Source organism: Balaenoptera acutorostrata, chromosome 7 (genome assembly GCF_949987535.1).
Source record: "Balaenoptera acutorostrata chromosome 7, mBalAcu1.1, whole genome shotgun sequence".
Taxonomy (NCBI): Eukaryota; Metazoa; Chordata; class Mammalia; order Artiodactyla; family Balaenopteridae; genus Balaenoptera; species Balaenoptera acutorostrata.
The window spans coordinates 53,887,004-53,908,361 of record NC_080070.1 but is presented as its reverse complement, the minus strand read 5'-3'; the positions used below and the strand labels follow the sequence as shown (position 1 = coordinate 53,908,361).

General features: G+C 37.4%; 1 protein-coding gene across 17 annotated transcripts in view; it reads right to left on the bottom strand.

Moving 5' to 3' along the window:
* ADAM22 (ADAM metallopeptidase domain 22) overlaps positions 1-21,358 on the bottom strand; it is a 235,815-nt gene that overhangs the window by 33,514 nt on the left and 180,943 nt on the right. For all 17 annotated transcript variants that reach the window (XM_057550145.1, XM_057550144.1, XM_028163814.2 and 14 more), the window contains exons 16-24: positions 20,750-20,821; positions 20,436-20,528; positions 16,602-16,682; positions 13,422-13,472; positions 13,133-13,196; positions 11,051-11,156; positions 8,657-8,776; positions 4,914-5,082; positions 1,190-1,304 (exon numbers count right to left, since the gene is read on the bottom strand). In XM_057550145.1, coding sequence (XP_057406128.1) covers positions 1,190-1,304; positions 4,914-5,082; positions 8,657-8,776; positions 11,051-11,156; positions 13,133-13,196; positions 13,422-13,472; positions 16,602-16,682; positions 20,436-20,528; positions 20,750-20,821 — 871 coding nt within the window. The remainder of the gene's footprint in view (positions 1-1,189; positions 1,305-4,913; positions 5,083-8,656; positions 8,777-11,050; positions 11,157-13,132; positions 13,197-13,421; positions 13,473-16,601; positions 16,683-20,435; positions 20,529-20,749; positions 20,822-21,358) is intronic.

The following is a 21,358-nucleotide window of genomic DNA, read 5'->3' as shown; positions in this document are numbered from 1 at the left end:
TTCCCCATGACAGAAATGGCAGCCTCTCTCCCTGGAAGCCCTCAGTAGTCACGGGGGATAGCATGGCTCGGGCATCTAGGAGACTGGCCAACTCCACTCTGCCCAGGTTTTCTGTGGGATGGGTGGGTACAGATGCACCCCGGGACATTGGGATTTTCCTACTCTAAGACCTAGCCTGTCTGTCTACCCTTCCTTTCCTTCCAGGGATTTAACAGGGATCGATAAACCTGAATGCTAGTCCTGATTACTTCTAAGCAATGGTATGACTTTTGACGCGTTACTTAAATCCACGGACGTGAATAGCTTCATCTCTGTATTAACTGCGGGAACCACACTACTATTGCTGAGACGGAGGATGCCAAAACCCTAATCATTCTGTGAGTTTCATTATTAAAGTCACACTGGCTAAGATGTTTAACCTGTATGGATGATTAGAATGAAAATAATCATTTTCTCATTCTTTGGAGGTGAATGGACGTCAGGATTTCAGCATTATTTTATGCAGAAGAATACTCAATAACGAAATGATAAAAATAGTTTAAAAGGGGACATTCATCTCCAAGGTATCTATCTGCATTTAATTTCTACTTCTCCATTTGGGCCACTCTAGCTTTTAGAACTGCACCCGTTGTTTTGCTATCCATGTCGAACCCCTTCCAGGCACCTTGGCCAAGGTTACTACTTCTAGAATTACCTACAGTTCAGGCTACAGAACTGGAGTTGAATATAGATGAGGTTCTTTAAGAAAGAATATTAAAGTCAACAAAATATTTTAAAATCAATTCCAATTTTTCCTCATTTATTCAGTCCCAATATATAAACATATAAAATATATAAAATATAAAATCAGACACTTAAGAATTTTGACTACTTTCTTCATTTAAAAGAAATGGTAGGGTTTGTTGTCAGCGCCAAATGAGTACAATACTTGGAAAATCTCCGTCTGATATAGAATAAGATCCAGCTAAATCAGTAGACTAAGTTATATTCCATATTTCATAACATTACAAGTTAATGGAAACAATCAGTTTCATAATGTGGGCCCCAAGTATATATTGTAATTCATTATTATGTGGATTTAACTTATATTTGAGTTATATAAAAATAATCGAAATGAAACTTTCAGAAGGGCAGTTTTCTCCTTCCTTGTGCATAAAGACAACATAATGGGACCAAATTAAGTACCTACCATTGCCAGACAGAGTAATGCCAGCCTTTGCATCATCATTGTAAGGGAAGTAAGTGCTGCAGTCCTCACCTACCCAGTGTCTGTTACACACACACTTCAGCTCATTACTGCAAACCTGAAATCCAAAATCTAGAGTCAATGCCAAGTCTCTGGTGCAGAGGCATGAAAAATAAACATTAATTTCTAATTATTATATGCCTAGAATTTGATGGGATTGAAAATTTATTGGTACTTTCTTCCTACTACTACTTTATATCTTACTCAAGTACTTAAAAAAATATTTTCTAGAGATCAACAGCTGACCCAGAGGGAACAGTGAATTTTAACAGAGGAATGAATTTATACGTCTAAAACAAAAATCAATGAAATGATTGGTTTGAATTTCATTAACTCAAATTTTATGAGGGAGATTTTAAAAACTAAGCAGAATTATAATCATTTGCCAATTATCCAATACAAAGCTTTCTTTCTTCTTCTTCTTTTTTTAAATAAATTTATTTATTTATTTATTTTTGGCTGCGTTGGGTCTTCGTTGCTGCGCGCGGGCTTTCTCTAGTTGCGGCGAGTGGGGGCTGCTCCTTGTTGTGGTGTGCGGGCTTCTCATTGCGGTGGCTTCTCTTGTTGTGGAGCACAGGCTCTAGGCACATGAGCTTCAGTAGTTGCAGCGTGTGGGCTCAGCAGTTGTGGTGCATGGGCTTAGTTGCTCCACGGCATGTGGGATTTTCCCGGACCAGGGCTTGAACCTGTGTCCCCTGCACCAGCAGGCGTGTTCTTAACCACTGCACCACCAGGGAAGTCCCTAAAGTTTTCTTTCTTCTAAAGAAAGGATCTTTATACCAAAACTTTATTCATCTTTTAGGAAGCAGATGAGATAAAGAGAAATCTGACAAAGAAGAGGGGAGGCCTGAGGCTTTGCAGTGGTCTGAGAAGAAAGCTTCACAAAACCGTAACCTGGGCACCTCAACCCAAGCTTCAGAGATTAGCTACCTCAGGGTCATGGAAACTGAGAATTCCCTCAAACAGAGCCTAGGAAAAAAATTCACATAAAATGGCACCAAATTTTTAAAATTATCAGACAATAATGTCTTCATGGGGGCTTCCCTGGTGGCACAGTGGTTGAGAATCTGCCTGCCAATGCAGGGGACACGGGTTCGAGCCCTGGTCTGGGAAGATCCCACATGCCGCGGAGCAACTAGGCCCGTGAGCCACAGTTACTGAGCCTGCGCGTCTGGAGCCTGTGCTCCGCAACAAGAGAGGCCGCGACAGTGAGAGGCCGGCGCACCGCGATGAAGAGTGGCCCCTGCTTGCCGCAACTAGAGAAAGCCCTCGCACAGAAACAAAGACCCAACACAGCCATAAATGAATAAAATAAATAAATAAAATAGTGTTAAAAAAAAGTCTTCATTTATGTATCCAGGAAACAGAATCTATACCTAAGATCCTATGATTCAAAGCAACTTTGAAAGGAGTGGGAAGTAGGAGAGAATTCAGTTAGAGTTAAGATCAGAGAAGTGCTTCAGGAGACAGATTTTGACTGGATAGGTTTGTCTTTTGTCTGCTTGAATTTGCCAGAAGACAACATACATGCAGATCTAAATGTAACTATAAAATATGATTAACAAAGTGCAGATTTCAAATTAATTCAGATTAGCAAATTTCTGCAGATTAACAAACATGCAGGAAGAAAAAAAAAGGCCTGGGTTTGAGACCCCACTTCACCACTATCTTTTCTCTTTTTTTTTTTTTTAATTTATTTATTTATGGCTGTGTTGGGTCTTCGTTTCTGTGCGAGGGCTTTCTCTAGTTGTGGCAAGTGGGGGCCACTCTTCATCGCGGTGCGCGGGCCTCTCACTATCGCGGCCTCTCTTGTTGTGGAGCACAGGCTCCAGACGCGCAGGCTCAGTAGTTGTGGCTCACGGGCCCAGTTGCTCCGCGGCATGTGGGATCTTCCCAGACCAGGGCTCGAACCCGTGTCCCCTGCATTGGCAGGCAGATTCTCAACCACTGCGCCACCAGGGAAGCCCCTCACCACTATCTTTTCAACAGACCATAACCAGGTCAACTGGTTTCTCCAAGTATGTTTCCATATCATACAACAGCACCAGTGACATAGTGACAAGAACAGTGATACCGATGTATGATGATCATAATAAACCCAGTCATAGCCAACATTATTGAACACTCACTATGTCACAAGGATTGTTTTAAGTATTACGTATAAGTTACAGGTGTTAATTCATTTATTCTTCACAACAATCCTGTAAACTAGGCAATATTATTATTCACATTTTACAGAGGAAGAAAGTGAGTCACAGAGAGGCTAAGTAGTTTGCCCAGTCTCACCCAGTTAGTAAGGAGTAGAGCTGGGATTCAAACTCACACTGATTCCAAGCCCATACTCTTAACCTACATGATGTACACTATATAGAGAATATCTACTGTATTTCTCATTTTAATTTCTGTCACATATACAGAGTTATATGAAAAATACATAGAATATAACCTTTATAATAATTATACATAATTATTAAAAATTATTGGATGCTATTTGCCACCTGATTTACTTGTAACTATCACTCATTTACTCATTCCTTAAACAAATAGTTAATTAACACAACTGTGTTTCACACTCAGGACTTCTAGATGAATAAGATACAGTTATTCATTAGCATAATGATCAAGAAAGAATTCCATTATTATTTTCTCCCATCCCCCCAAAAAGCATCTCTCCCTAGCATTCTCTTAATTATTAAGGAAAAAGGAAAGAAGACTTAGCAGATCCCTTTATAGGAGCAGAACTACTTACTATATGCCTTCTCTATCCTCCTATGCCATCAGAATCCCTATCCTTTGGAAAAAGTAACAATTACTAATACCTCTCTAAGGAAATTCTTGGCATATCCCTTAGGGATATACATGGAATGACCAGGATTGAAGGCTTACAATTCCAGGACAGGGGTCCTTTACCTCAACTGGATAGTATGACCAGTTTAAGCAAAGAATCCAGAAGGAGAATAAAAAGAAAATCAAAGCATATGCCAAAAGAAAAAGAACCAAGAAGTTTTTGTTAGTGTACGAATTCCTAACTGAAAATGTCAAAACTGGAATCACTAATAGAGCATGTTTATTTAACCTATAAACTTACTTATATAGGACCTACATTATCAGATATATGACTTAAAGTATAGAATTTGGTCTTTTAAATACCACCATTCTTTCCATTTATTTCTGAGAAACATTTCCTTCATTATTCTGCTTCTATTTCTAGAAGTTATCCTCAGCTTGTACCTACTGTTGTGGCCAAGGTAGTTATTTATGGTCTGTTCTAACCGGTCAGTGCCTGGATCATACCAGTTGTTAAATATTGTGGCCATTGCCCCTGCTTTGCACTCCCTTTTTCATCCCATTATAGTTTGTTAAAATTTGTCTCCTAAGTCACTTGTAGAAAACTAGCATTATATTAAAGATCAATTTAACCTAATAGGAGAGGAAGATGGAAGAATTTGGTTAGGAACATTAAATTTTTTCTTATTCCCAGGCTTTCACAGATTACACGGCAGAAATATTCAAATGACTATGACCCCATGACAGTTTACATACCAGCTAGAGAAACACGGACAAGCATGTTTTCGATTATTACAGAAATAAGCAGTTTAGGGTCTTGTCTGTTTCTGTGATATAAAAGGACTGAATAGTTCCCCATGGTGAGGTACTGAATACTTACTCCATTTCCTGAACAAACAGTGCCTTCTTTAGTGCTTAAACAAGTACTAAAGTTGAAGGAAGCCACAGGAAGACACCTGTGTTCTAAGCACATCATTTGGGGACCACAAGGTGTCCCATCTTCCACATAGCCAAGGTCTACATCTTCATCAAGCTTAACATGCCCACCACTAAAAATAAATTGAGAGCAAAAAGAAAATGGGATTCCGTGAATTCACATTCATCTTGAGAACATGCTTAAAAACTTAAAAGTAGGCAATATCACTTTCTCTATTTTCTCTTTATTATCTAATAAAAAACAGTAGCATAGACATTTTCAACCTCTAAATGGAGACAGCAATTGAATCTTTTGATCTAATTCCTTTCAGAGATATTGATATATCTTAGAATTTAAACATAATTATTATAACAAGGGCCTGAATTGAAATGGCTTTATCATTTTGCCTTGGCTATCATGTACAAGTCAAGTAAGCCATTATTACTAGCATTTGACTTGATAAATAAGTAGGTTTCAAGGTGTCAAATATATTTCAAACAAGGATGAGAATTTTTGGTTTGGGTTTACATTTCCCAAAAAAGATTGTTCTATTAACAAATTACAGCTGACCTTTGAACAACGTGGGGATTCGGGGTGCCACCCCTCCCCGCAGTCGGAAATCCAAGTTCCATGTCCACAGATTCAACCCATGGGGAGTTGTGTAGTGCTGTAGCATATATTTATTGAAAAAAAATCCACATAAAAGTGGACCCTCATAGTTCAAACCAATGTTGTTCAAGGATCAACTGTATATTTGAGAAGACTATACTACTGCAACAGCTATTTAAAATAGCAAGCCCACATATTATGCAGGAATAAAAAATAAACAGGATAAAAATAAATTAATTAAATAAACAAGATGGGAACTGAAAATGTATATTCATAATCAATTTATTCATCTGGTACCATGTCAGTGCTACTACAAAAATCTCCATTCTTTTTATTTTTACCAAAATTATGCATGCATATAGTTTTAAGAGACAGTTTGGTTTTTAAAATGCAATAAAGCGATCCACTGGCCCCTACTGCTCCGTATATCCCTCCCTGAAGGAAACCAGTTTCTACTCTTAATTGACTCATTTGTTTTTTATGTACATATCTTTAAATAATGAGTTTGCATCACTATTTTTAATTTTTCCATTTTAAGTATTATCAATTGACTTCCCTCTATGGAATTTGAGAATTCATCTCTCCCCTACCTTCCATCACATATTTTGTTGATCGATAGTTAAATCAATAACAAATTGTGCATTATTATGATTATGTAAATGTTATTTAGTTGAGTGATATAGTACGCCATAATTAAACCCCTTTCTTTTCCTTTTACAACTTTTTGTTTTCCCTCAGATTAGCCAAGTCTCTTATTTGTTTGTTGAAGTATCACTACCTCAAAATTAGTCCAATTCTTCTGTCAAAATCTCCACTTAAGATGTGCCTGAACATCAGTTCACCTTCCTGAAATAATCTCTCCTGGAGTTTCCACCTGAAGTTTCCTCTGCTCCTATCTGATTTGGTTGGCTCCTGTAAATGGTTCAGAGCTGGACATCTTGGATTTCCCCTCACGATTCATTGGAGGATTGCCATATCTCTCTCCATGGTGAGTATCTTGTTTCCTAAATTCCCTGTGTTTCTTTCTTAGTTTACTTCTTCATTTTGGTGGAGCACAATTTCTAATAGCTTCCTGAGAAAGGACATAACGGGAGTAAACTCGGGGGAAACTTGCATATTTAAATGTGACTTTATTTTCTACCCTCACACTTGATCCATATTTTGCCTGGGTACAGAATTCTAGTTTGGAAATCATTTTCTCCATTGTCTTCTGAATCCCAGGGCTCTTGTTGATAGACCCTAAACCATTCTAATGCCGGATCCTTTCTTTCTTTCCTCTCTGGAAACAGTTGGGATCTTTTTCTTTGTCCTAAGGTTCTGAAATTTCCTAACGATAAGTTTTGATGTGTCTCTAATTTCGCTCATTGCACCTTGCACTTGGTGAGCCTGGCAATATGGAAATTCAAGTCCAGCAGTTCTAGATAATGCTCTTGGAGGTACTAATTGCTAATTTCCTCCCTGCTGTTTTCTCTGTTCTTTATTATTTCTATTCCAAAATGGTGAGCTTTGCTCTATGTTCCCTTTCTTTGCCTCTTTGCCCTATTTTCTGGGAGATAATTTCAACTATTGAGTTTAATTTCTGCCATCGTGTTTTTAATTTCCAACAGCCTTTTTTTTCTTTTCTTAATGTTCTTCATTTTTAAAAATCACACTCTATTCTTGTTTCATGATAGAAATGTCTTATCTCTCATAAATGTTGAGAGCTGGTTGCTGTATTTTCTGTTGTTTCTCTCTCTTCCTCTCTCTCTCTTTTTTCATGTTAGAGTCTTTCTTCACAAATCTGATAATCTGCTCATGTTTGAGTTGGGGAACCAGACAGATGATTAGAAATTCTAGGACTTTCTGACTGAATACCAATGAGGCTGGACCACTTCTATACAAATCTGATATTGATATTTCCTGCTGTCCTTCAGTTTGGAAACCTTCTGTTTTATTTTTTGCAGACTGTAAAGCTCAAATCTTTCATGGGAGGGTGAGCAACCCCCAGTTTAGCTGAGTCAGGGAAGTAATCTGTGGATCTAGCAGCTTCTCTAACAGACTTTACCTATCTTCTTTATTTTAGCTCCTTTCCCAATCTCCAACTCCTTTACTCCCTCTTCCAGAAGTAGATGACACTGCCCATTTTTGAGCCTTTCGGGACTGACAGTATGTATTGGGTTATTTCTTGGTTTTCCCCATTACTGACTTAGGACTTCAGCTTTCTTAGTTTTTGTTTATTTGTTTGTTGTTGTTGTTTATCTATTTTATTTTATTTTTATTTTTAATTTTTATTGGTGTACAGTTGATTTACAATGTTGTGTTAGTGTACAGCAAAGTGAATTAGTTATACATATACATATATCCACTCTTTTTTAGATTCTTTTCCCATATGGGCCATTACAGAGTACTGACTAGAGTTCTCTGTGCTGTACAGTAGGTTCTTATTAGTTCTCTATTTTATATATACAGTAGCATGTATATGTCAACCCCAGTCTCCCAATTTATCCCTCCTCTCCCTCTTACCCCCTGGTAACCATAAGTTTGTTTTCTACATCTGTGACTGTACTTCTGTTTTGCAAATAAGTTCATTTGTACCCTTTTTTGAGATTCCACATAGAAGCGATATCATATATTCGTCTTTCTTAGTTTTGATAATCATCTACCACACATCTGTTTGCTCTCCACGTTCCAAAATTTTGTTGCTGTTGTTTCCCCTCCCTTTCTCTGCTTCCCTGTGGATACATGAATTCTAAAAGAGATCCATTTGGTGTCACTTTAGTGGGATTTCAGAAGGGAGCAAAAGAAGATGCATATATATAATCTACTGATTTTACCCAGAAATCCTCTTTCATTTCCCTTAGTAAGAATGAAATGCAAACTAAACCCTGCAAGATTTTACTGACCAATTAAACATAACTCTAGCCACCATATAACATTCTGCAGTCAACTAATTCTCTTCTTTTCATATCTTTTCTGTCAGGATTTCCTTAATCACCTCTATGGACTAGAGTCCATTTCATCTTACTAACATACACATGGACTGAAAACAGAAGTAATCCTAAGCTACATTCCTGGGAAATAAGATGACTAATGTTCTCATAGAATGGTTAGATCATTACCTGCAGTTTAATGTTCTTGCCTGCTGTACAACTAAAGTAGATGTGATTTCACCATCGAGTTCTCCAAGCCTCGGGATATTACCAATGTTCGTACACAAAAGGTAACCACAAAGCACATCCCTGTGTCAAAAAAGTATGAAGTATTTACTTTATTTCTTTCTCCAAAGACATAACAAACCCTGTAAAGTTAGAACAATAATCTTATCTAATTTTAGCATTTGCTTTTTATCAACGATACTATTTCCTCAAATTATAAGCAAAATAAAATGAGCTCAAATTAGTTTACCCCTGCTTTAAAAAGTGTCTTCTCTGAAACTCTTGTTGGTGCACCAAAATCCCAACTGTGTTCTAGCCTTTCCTTTATTGTCCATTTAGTATTTATCTAAAGGAAATTACCCATGAATAGACTTTTTTTATATCTGAATCTCTTTCCCCATAACACATCACTGGATATACTAAAACATTTATAAAAATATTTGATAAGTGAATCAATGATCTTTGGATGAGTATTCTTTTAGAATACAGTGCTTTCTTCAACCTGTGACACCAGAATTAAAGAAGAGATTATACGTTTCATATACTTTGTAGATTCTCAACCACATAGGCTCATGATCCCTTTTTCAATATATGTCACTACTCCCCCAGCTATCACATACAATTCTAGTTTAACTTGTAAAATATTTTCATTTGTGTTAAATACTATCTTACTTATTCTCTATATTTAACACATTTTAATTGTTAATATAATAATGATAAACACATGTTCTAATAAATATCTTACAAAGACTGACTAGCAGGCCAGCAAGACTATATATGGAAATATTAGGCTTTATCAGATAGAAAAAGAGAAAAATTAAGACTTGTATGTATCACCAACATAGAAAAATATGTATTCTTTCTTTCTTGAAAAATATTTTTAAAAAGTTATATCATCATTTTATTATATCTATCATAAATGAAAATGCTTTCTTAACACAGAAGAAATATGCATTCAACATTTTTTTGTTGGAGTTTACTAAATACTTTAGGATATATAAAAAAATTAGACATGATTTTTATCCCCAAGGAAATTATACTCTGGATGAGAAGAGAAATCATATACATTAAACAATTATAAAACATAGAGTTGGCAAAAAGGGCCATAAAAATAGTACAAAGGGCTGTGGGAGTTCAGTGGAGAATAGGGAGAAGATTTATTTCCAGAGTAGATCCAGAAATAATTTACAGAGAGAGCCTTGTCCAAGCGGGGCTTTGAGGATGGCTAAATTTTTGGCTGGTAATGGAGTGAGTATAGAGGGTGCTTCCTGAGGAATGAATAGCACAAGCACAGGCGTGGAGGTAGGACAATAAAATGTATTAGAAATGGCCAGGTTTGCTAGACTTTGGAAGAGCAGAAAAAACAAAATATGTAGGTTGGGGCCAAATTGAGGAAGAGGTACAGAGCCAAGCTAAGGTTCTATTTTGTTTGTTAAGCAAGACAGTATGACATTCAGCAAAGTGGTTAAGAGGGAGTTCTAAAATCAGACTGCTGGAATTCTAATTCTGCTTCTGTTATATCCTGGTTACATGACCTTGGTCAAATTAATTAACTATGTCTCAGTTTCCTCCTCCATAAAACAGGGCAAACTGCCATAAAGATTAGACGATATAGCTTATGTAAAGTGTAATACAGTGCTTAACACATAGTGTGCATTCAATAGATGTTGGGTATTATTCTTACTATTAATTAGGTATGTGGAACCAGTGAAATTTGAACAAAGAATTTTTGACATGGTCAAAAAGATTCAGGAAAAGATTATTCTGATGGGAGCATGCTAGAGACTGCTGGCATAGAAAACTAGTAACAGGCTTTTGTAATAGTTGAAGAGTTGATATAGGTCTTAGTTGGGGTAATACAATAGAAATAGAAATGAAGGGATGAATTAAAGACAAAGGGTGGAGGAGTAAAAGAGAATAATGAACATGATTTGGCATTTGGACAAGGAGCCAGAGGGAAGGTGGCATCAGGGATCACCCTGAGGCTTCTAAACAGAAGGACAGTGAGATATTAAGACCTTTGGCAAAAAGAGTCCTTTATAAAAGTCAGAGCCATTCAATCTACCAGCACTGAGGACATATTCTGTTGGCTTTAATTTTTGTTGCCTTTGAGATGCTGACAGGTGTCTTCTAGGTGAGAAAGTCCTGAGGCAGCTATAGGCATGGCCTGAGCCTTAGGCGAGAGGTCAGAACGTGTGTTAAGATTTGGGAGCTTTCTGCAAAGGTGATGCTGGAACTGTGGGAAGAGATGAGGTGAAGAGAATGCTTTACAGGATGCAGAAAACAGGAAAGTCCTGGTCGCTCAAAAAGTAGTGCCTGCAACTGATGTATAAACTCTAGCTAATTTCTCCATCTCACCGTTTGTTGCACTGTATCCATGTGTCTTTGTCTTTCCCACAGTTACCCTTCTCGGTGCCTTCAATATTCAGTTTCTCATAGCAGTATTTGTCTGATGCTGTCACCTCTGAAGCAGAAGAGAGTTTTCTATCAGTGAGAGTTACACCACATGAGTTGTTCAGCATGTTTGCAGTAAGGGGAAAACACCCACGAAGGACTCTCCTTCACTACAATGTTATCAATTCCAAAAACTGTAGCTATGGTTCACAAGAGTTCCCTCTACCAAAAGCATCCATCACTCAGGTACATTTTTCACAATCGCTCCTTTGAAACTTGGAAAACAAATCTATTTAGATCTTTGATAGGACTCAGGCTATAGGTTCTCAGAACAACACTCCTCAGAGTTTGGCCAATAATTAGGGGAAGATGCTACCAAATGTTTCATTGAATAAATACTCAATGCTTTAATCTCAGTGCCAAATATAAAGCACGAATTTCTCACTCAGCAAATTTTATGAATCATAAAGACACTTTTATTAAAAGAGTGATACACTATAATTAAAGATTCAAGAAACAGCAGTATTTCCACCTTGTTTATTAATTCTTAACAGCTATCGAAAAATGTTACTCTACTTTTAAACAAACTTGAATTCCGGTTAAATCTCTGAAAGTCAAATAACATTTTTAAGTCATGTCAGCATCTTTGTCAGGATTATTTTTGCTAAAGCCAAGGTTGATTGATGGAGCCATCCAAGAGTTAGATCAAAACAACTTTTTTTTTTTTTTTAAATTTATTTTTGGCTGTTTGGGTCTTTGTTGCTGCACGCGGGCTTTCTCTAGTTGCGGCGAACGGGGGCTACTCTTCGTTGCGGTGCGCGGGCTTCTCATTGCGGTGGCTTCTCTTGGTGCGGAGCACGGGCTCTAGGCGCGCGGGCTTCAGTAGTTGCAGCACGTGGGCTCAGTAGTTGTGGCTTGCAGGCTCTAGAGTGCAGGCTCAGTAGTTGTGGCACACGGGCTTAGTTGCTCCGCGGCATGTGGGATCTTCCCGGACCAGGGCTCGAACCCGTGTCCCCTGCCTTGGCAGGCGGATTCTTAACCACTGCGCCGCCAGGGAAGCCCCAAAACAACTTTTGCAAACTAATCAAAGATGACTGTCGGTATGTATATACAGATATATTTTAAACTAATTATATTGGTAGTTTCTTTTCCTACTTTTTGCTGTCAGCCACTAATTTTTCTTAAGGGGAAGAAGCAAAAACCGTATTTCTTTGTCCAGGGCATAAACCTACAAAACTAAATTTTTCTCCCATCCCCATGTTTCTCTAGTTGTTCCAAAGAGAGCATACACTTCCCCTCCCAAAAGGATTATAGCCACTGTTTGTGACAATTAAGGATTATCATTATCTTTATAGCTTGCTTTCTAATACAAATCATCTTCTGGAAGAGTTTAAAACAAAAACTGCTTTCAAAAGGGCCAGTAATACTTCTGGAAAATATATCACATTTAAATATACATTCAAGTTAAATATATTTTAGATATAAATGTTATATGTTTCCCTCTGAAAATTTGATGAATTTTGAAAGAAATAACATTAAAATTTCTTTATGATATGGCAGAGTTACCTCAGCAGAAATTCACCTATAACTAGGAAAACCAGTTGGAGTTTAAGAAAGAGAGTTAAGGAAGAAAAAGCAATTCTAGCTAAAATGCTACAGTTCTTATCCAAGGGTGCCCTATCCAGGGTCCATGTCCATTCCATGTGGTTGATGGGTTTTGCCTAAGGATACTAAGGACAGCATAAGAGGAGCTAAAACCCAGGTTTGCTCTATTCTCCAAGCTGCATGCGCTAGAGTGGACTTTACCTGCCTGGCAGCAAAGGCACTTTCTGTCCAAAGACACTGCCAGGTAGCCAAGAGGTATGGAGCTGTGTCTTCTCAAAGAAGGTGCTTTGCTCTAATTTCCACAAAAGTGTCCCTGCAAAGACCTGCAGTGGCTTTGAAAATCCCACTAGTCATAAAGTACTTGAAAAATTATTTCCAGCTCACATGTCTTTGGGCCAGATACCATACTTTGAAAAGGATCAAGCCATACTATTTACTCACTTTGCCCCCAGATGTATTTGCATTGTCTATCCCTGGTTTTACATCTTCCTCCGAAGCAAATTCCCTAAAATGGAAAAGCATACCCATTAGCAACACGATGTCCCCTTCTGTTAGATAACTGAAAAAGTAAATATGACTAGGAAAACTAGTAGATGAGTATTAATAAAGGCCTTTTATCTTCAGAGTTGATTACAAAACGTTTAATATGATCTTCCTACTTTGATAAGACTTCAGTATTTCTTTCAAGCTGGTACACATGAAACATTTAGGTAAAGATGGAGTAACTTACCTGGACACCATCACATGAATAACCATCCATCTTATGAATATTGGGGGCACACTAGGAAAAGAAAACAGAAGTATGAACCAAATGCATAGCAAAATATCAAGATGAGCTAATCCCTTTATAAATATTTTCATTTTAAAAATAAAGTCTGATAATATAGGATAGTCTCCCAAACCATCTGAAAATAAAAACAAACAAGATCAAGAGAAATCAAAAGGAAATGTAACAATTGGTGCACTTTCCCCTAAAAATATGGATCTACCAGAGGCAAAAGTAGTTGATTTGTAAATCCTTATTTACAAATAAAAAGAACTGACAGCAATGACTCAGCTAACTTATACAGACACACTATTCCTCAGAGCAAGAAAAACAAGAGCACAAGACAAAAGCAAGGAAGATGACAACAGATGGAGCAACAGGTATGGTTTCCTCTTTTTCACCATGAGAAGTAACATCGCCCTTACACTTAAAATGACTCTCAAGCAAAGGTCTATCCTGGACATGTTAGAAAAAGACATGCTTTATAGCCCACCCACCCCCTTTTCTTTCCTTGTAACAATTGCAGAAAAGACTGCAAAGCATTCTTATGTGGATAGAAACAGAGTGTAATTTTTAAATTTATTATACCTCTTTTCTAGCATTATAGTAATTACATACTCATTTGAGAAAAGTTAGAAAATGTAAAAAGGTAAGAAAAATTAAAGACAAAAGTCATTCATTTTCCTACCACCCAAAGACAACTATTTTTTGTATTGTGGTACATTTTTTTCCTCTACCATTTTCTACAAAATGTGATATTTTTAAACATAAGTGTAATCAAGTTATAGATAATGTTTTATATTCTGTTCCAGCCCTTTACTTTCATCACACAAGTTTCCTCACGTCATAATAAACTTTTTTGCAGGTATCATCTTTATAGCTGTAACACATTGCCCTGAGCTAACAAACCATATAATCAATGAACTAAAATATTTAGTTATAATTATCTCCAATTTATGTTGTTACAACCAATGGAACAAGAGCATCTTTGTATGTACATCATTTTCGGATTTAGAATTCTTTTAAAATCCCTGCTTATCATATAATCACATTTCAAAGAAGTTGCTCTAATATACTTTCATTCCCAGAGCCCGTTCACTGTATTTCCATCATCACTAGGTGTTAGCTTAGAAACATAATGCTAATTAGATAGTAGGAAAGGAAAGTACTTTTACACAAAAGATCTTTAATCTCTTAGGATGACTACCTTTAAAATAAAGCATTTTTAATGGTTAAAGTAGATATACCACTACTGAATCCCTCTTCTCTAGAGAAAAAAAGATGTGGGCAGTCTTCATTTTGCATGAATTTCACTCACACTGGAGCACGAATTTCACTCACCGTGGTTTTGTTAAACAACACCAGTACCCCAAGGACACAGTTCCAATTTCAGTTACCACAGTAGATTAACTGAGTTATTGCATGAAGTACAAACTTTGCTACTAGCTCTTCAGTCCACTGATCACTAGGTAAACAAGAGATGCCCATCACAGTCAATGACCCATCTGGTCACTTCTTTCAAAGTCTGTCGGTGATTGGTCGCTGAGCATCTGTTCATTCAGTTCATGCACAGACAACAAAGAATGTAGCTTGTTACCTCTCTCTCTCTGGGTGATACCATGTGACACCTTACAAAATAGAATAGTTGAAAGAGGAAACTGGCCAACAAAGATGAAAGTGCACCAAAGAAATGAAAAGTGATGACATTGGAAGAGAAATTCAAGTCAAATGTAAATGGTGTGATAGAAAAAAATCACTATGGGAATGCAATGTTGATACCGCTGTTCAGCAAAAAACTTCCCATTTACCACTTCACATCTGTTGGAGATATTTCAGGACATTGAAAGCACAAAGGATAAAATGTCAAAAGCTGATACAAACTTAGAAAGGAGTGTGGCAATTCAACAAGGCATAGAAAAGATGCTCACCATGTGTCATAAGGTATATGACCAGGAGATGGCAAGCACAGCTCAAACTACTCTTGGTAAGTTTTTTAACAAAGAAATAAAATACTATAATTTTCAGTGTTTCTGTTTTAATTTAATATGCTAAATAAATGTTAGTTTATTTTTTTCGCTTCCCTATTCATTTAAGACCAACAGTAAGAGAGTATTTAATCATCTGATTTTTTTTTTTTTAAAGCAGAATCTGAATCAGTTGGGATTCTGCATTTTTTTAACATTTATTTATTTATTTATTTATTTATTTATATTTGGCTGTGTTGTGTCTTCGCTTCTGTGCGAGGGCCCTCTCCAGTTGCGGCAAGTGGGGGCCACTCTTCATCGCGGTGCGCGGGCTTCTCATTATTGCGGCCTCGCCTGTTGCGGAGCACAGGCTCCAGACGCGCAGGCTCAGTAATTGTGGCTCACGGGCCCAGCCGCTCCGCGGCATGTGGGATCCTCCCAGACCAGGGCTCGAACCCGTGACCCCTACATTGGCAGGCAGACTCTCAACCACTGCGCCACCAGGGAAGCCCCCCATCTGATATTTTTTAAAGATCGCAGAACAACTGTAACTTTTTCCATTGATTACTATAATAACTTTACATGGTTTCAGCTTGCATGGTCATTTGTGGTCCTGCACTAATATGCAAAGTAAGGACTGCCTATATACATGTACACTGAAATCTGTGAACCCCTGCCAAAGTTTATCAACTTCCCTATCTTCCCTATTGACAACTAAATGATATTAAATTCAAGAGCAGCTATTAGTGGCAAGCTGTGTCAGATAAACAAGAGTTAAGACAGGCCCCTTTTCAGAACCCAATACCCCGTGGGTCTCTCTGCCTTGGCTGACTCCTGCTTCAACCAGCTGAAGAGAAAGAGTCTTTTTGTTTCCTCCTTCACTAGCTAGACAAAAAGCAAATGCCTTTTACCCTCTACTTTAAACAAAAACAAAATAGCTAAGGCATGTATGTATACAGTCTTAAGTTAGTTCAACATTAAGACAAAATCACGCCGAACATCTGCTCAAGCTTTGACTACTGAAACTTCAATTCCCAAAAAATTAATAAAAGGAGAGTGAGAGTTGACATGAAAGAGAAACATGAGTATCTTGTCCATTTCCATTTCACCTGGGGGTCAGCACATTAAACATACTCCTACTTTTCCCCCATCGGGTTTAGAGAAATTATTCGTAAATTACCTGGCTTGAATTTCCTGAGCATGTTTCACGAATATCACAGTCATTTACTGCTTCACGGCATACAGTTCCCATAGGCTGAAACTAAAATGAACAAAAATCAATGTGCAAAGCTGTCAAAGGAAAAAAACTCTCACAGTATCATCTTAAAAAAAAGGAAAATGAATATTTTTTGGATAGGAATACCTTAAACTAGTTTAAGATGGAAATCTGTGAAAACCATAGTTACTGCATGAAATATCAACTTAATTGTTCTCAGAAAGAGTTTCTCACATATAAAGTAATTTGCATAGTCATCACACATACGCCTTACAAGATCTTGTTAAAATAGGATGTGCTTGATAGTACATCTGTACCAGAAGGACAGTCAGTCCAAGTTCTAGTAATTCTTCCTTCCAAATAGTTTTTGGATTTACACTTTACCCTTCATTCTTACTGGCACCTTTATCACATTTTTCTTTTTTACCCCATCAGCCAAGAATTTGGAAGTTACATTTTGGACTGAATTGTAAAAGTGAGATTTTCTGGCAAAGCTATTTCCTCCCATGCTTTCCTTTACCATCTTCTCTCCTGCCTAATTTTTATACAGATCTATAGCTTGGTCTTTTATTCCTTTTTTAATGTTTCTATTATTTGTATTTGTGTATGAGAGTTTTTTTGTCTGTTTTCAACTCAAGTATTTTTTGTAAGTGTGGGAGTTGTACAACTAAATTTTATGCTTGTTGGATTCATAAATTGCAAGAGTATTCATTATAACAAAACAAACAGAGATCTATAAAGCTATCATCCTTCTCCTTCCCTCTTTAATCCCACTCTCTTTCCTGCTCCAAAATGTTACTATTTGGGGCGGGATCCTTCCATGCTTTTATCTCTGCTCACACAAACATACACAGTATTCGGGACCCCTCCCCACCCATCCACCCACACACACACATACAACTTTCATCTTCTCCCTTGTTCACGACCCTCCAGGCATTTGAGTTTCCTGCTGTCTGTAGAACATGAGCAGCACACTGCCAACTGCAATCAGGAGTTCAACAGATATTTTTCAGAAGATCAGAACAAAACTTGTGTTCGTTCATTCATTCACCAAGTGTTTGCTAGGCACTTAAAATGTGCTAGGGACTCTCTAGCCACTGGAGACTCAGTGGAGAACAAAACACAAGCATCCTGCTGGCAAGGAACTTACATTTCAGTGGGAGTACATAAGCCATAAAAATAAGGAAATAAGCAAGATAAGTTAATTTCATATACTCTGGTCTCTTCCTCCTTGGGATTGGTGCAAGCTACAATTCTAGAACTTCTGAGGTAGAAGTACGAGCAGATTTAAGGTAGAGTTTATGTGAGAGTGTAAATGTTCAAGAACTGTCAGGAAACTTCTGAAAGAAAGCATAGTAAAGGAGAACTTGTTCTAAGTGCTGGGATAAAGCAGTAAATAAATCAACCCAAATCCCTGCCCTCTTGGAATTTACATACAAATAAAAGGAGAAAAAGAGTAAAGAAGTAAATAACCAATGAGTCCCCAAATTATGGCTTGAGGACAAACTTTGGTTGGCCACCTATTTTTATACATAAAGTTTTATTGGAACACTGCCACACCCATTTACTTCTGTATTTTCGATGGCTGCTTTCAAAGAAAGAGTTGAGTAACTGAGACAGAGACCTTATAACCCACAAAGCCTAAACTATTTGCTGTCTGGCCCTTTACAGAAAGTGTTTGCCAACTTTGACTTACAGATACATTATTTTTTTTTTTAACATCTTTATTGGAGTATAATTGCTTTACAATGGTGTGTTAGTTTCTGCTTTATAACAAAGTGAATCAGTTATACATATACATATGTTCCCATATCTCTTCCCTCTTGCATCTCCCTCCCTCCCACCCTCCCTATCCCACCCCTCTAGGTGGTCACAAAGCACAGAGCAGATACATTATTATAAATACATACAAAAGAAAACAGAGATACATATGATTTCTCATCTTGTTCTTCCATTCCCTCCTTTCCATTCACTCTTCTGCCTGACTCCTTTAGGGATGAGAGTCGGGGTGTGGGGTAGAGAAAGTGGCAGAAGAGATCTTACTTGACTGGTAAAGTTGTAACTTATATTCTGGGATAGTTAATCCTGCCATTTTATTGTATATTTTAATTTTATTATTTTGTACTTGTTCCTTTCAATGATTATATCACAAAGAGTCTAATTGTATAAATCCAAGAAAAAATAGCATAATTAAATGCATTTTATGGATGGGCAGACTTAAAACACTGAGAATTAAAATAAATGATTGGGGATCCCTGGAAGGCAGCTGGAGAAACTGAGAGAATAAACAGTTGAGGTAGCCAAAATGAAAGAATGTCTGTTTAACATTTGGTTTAATCTTCCTTTTTTAGAGAGTGCTTTCAGAGATCTCTGCCTGTGCTTTGCTTCTCTTAAAACGCTGCCAGAGACACAGTGGTAAAGTGGAAACAACAGAAATTGCTGCCAGCAAATCTGGGATGTAACTGCACATTTATTCCTTACTAGCTGAGTGAGCCTATGCAGGTTATTTCACTTTCTTGAGACTGGCATCGCTCATTGGAAAAATCTGAATAATAATGCCCATCCCAAAAGTGTAGCTATGAGCATTATCTAAGACAGCAGTCTCAACAAGAGGACATTTGGCAATGTCTGAAGACACTGTGGTGTCATGACTTGGAGGGAATGCTGCTGGCAACTAGTAGGTAGAAGTCAGGGATGTTGCTAAATATCCTACAAGACGTAAGACACACCCTCACAATAAAGAACTATCTGGCCAAAAATGTCAACAGTGCCAGGGTTACGAAACCTGGATATAGGATGACATAATTTGAAAGTGCTTAGTACAGTTTCTGGCACACAATAGGGTATTTAATATGATAGGTTCATATTTCACCCTCTCTTAACTCATTAAAGTTAGTCAATCAGCAAATAATCAGTAAGAGAGTGCTGTGCATATTTATTCATTCATTCAACAATTATTTACTGAAGACCTGTACCAATTACAGTGTAAGTGCCTGGCTCTGCCTCCATAAAATGTACAGACCTGAGGGAGAGGAAGATATTGAACCTCAGAAATAATGTAGAATATTGTACCAGATTTTATATGAGAAGAGAAAAAAGATAGATTTCTTTGAGCAAGGTAAGCCCCAAGTAACTGTAGTCTTGATGTAGAGGCTTAAATATTTGGGGGCAGGTATAGGATACTGTTGGGAGGATGAAAACAGACAAGGTGTATAACGATGCATTAAACTCTCATGCACAACACATGAAAGGTGTTTTAATGTCTAAAGGGATTTCTTTTGTTCCCTCAACAGCTAATGCAAGAGATACACCAAGCTGAGCACCAAGAAAGGAAAGATCTATTGAATATCCACTTGGCTTTACAATAAAGGAAACACATCATTCAAAAAATAGTTTCATTTAAATTATATTACATTTTATTTTTATTATTGTTATTACATATATATGATAGCACATTAAATGGTTTCATTTAAAGTGCATGCTCCTCAGAGAGGCAGTAGAGAGAGGACAGACTCTGGGGATTACAAACATTCAGGCCCTAGCTCCTGACTTACTTGGTATAAGACCCAGGGAAAACTACTTAATCACTACAAGCCTCAGTGTTCTCATCTGTTAGATGGGAATAAAAACAGTAACTACTGACAAAGTTTGTGAGGCTCCTGTAAAGCACCTGGCATTTAGTCACTCAACATATGTTAGGTCTTACTATTGTTATTTGGTTATATTTACCTAGCCTTAACAATTTAATCAAATATGTCCTCTTTTCTTTCAGCTGGTTATTAATCAACATTTATTTACCTTGCACTTTTTACAACAAAGACCATCACTGCACTGGGAGTCTTGAGTCAAGGTGCATTTCTTACAACACTCTGCTCCTTCAAGGACACATTCCTAAGGAATATAAACATTTGCAAAACGTCAGAGAATGCTGTCATTTTCCTGAAAGTACCAGGATATTTTCTAAAACAAATGTACAGCCTCACAATAAGCATCTTTCTTCCACAAATCTTATGACATTTCTAGGCATAACACTTGCTCTTCATGTTTCAGTGTGTGAACCTGGAATAACCCCGAACAACCTAAAGAAATCATCCCAACACCCAGAGACTTACTGCCGGGGTCCCACAGTCACACTCCTCTCCAGTTTCAATGAAGCCATTGCCACACTCAGGAGGATCGAGAAGCTGTGGAATGAAAACCAAAAAGGGCACTAAAATGTAGAAAAATCAACACCAAAGACCTTACGAGAGACCACAAGTGCCACACCTACACTTCTGGCCTATCTGTCAGTCATTCCAAAATATATTTTTATTTTCCTAAACTGCAAAGTATGACTTCAGAATTTTAGAACTGGAAACTTTAGAACATAGTGTCTAATATTGTTTCCATTTCATATTTAATCATATTTTCATATATAACATACCTATCAAGCAGGGTCTGATAAGTGTCATCAAAATAAAAGATCATCCAGGCATTGACTAAAACCAAGCCAGATGGACTCCTGAAATTTCATTTCAAAGAGGACGCAAGGGATTTGGAGTCAGACATCTGGATTCAAATTGTGGCTCAGCTACTTATCTTGGGCAAATGGCTTGCCATCTCAGAGCCCAAGTGTTTTCGTATTTAAGACAGGACTAATAATAATATTAGCTTCCCATCTACTTAATGAATTGTTATGAGGATCAAGTTCAATTACCTGTGAAAAGCCCTTTATTAACTGT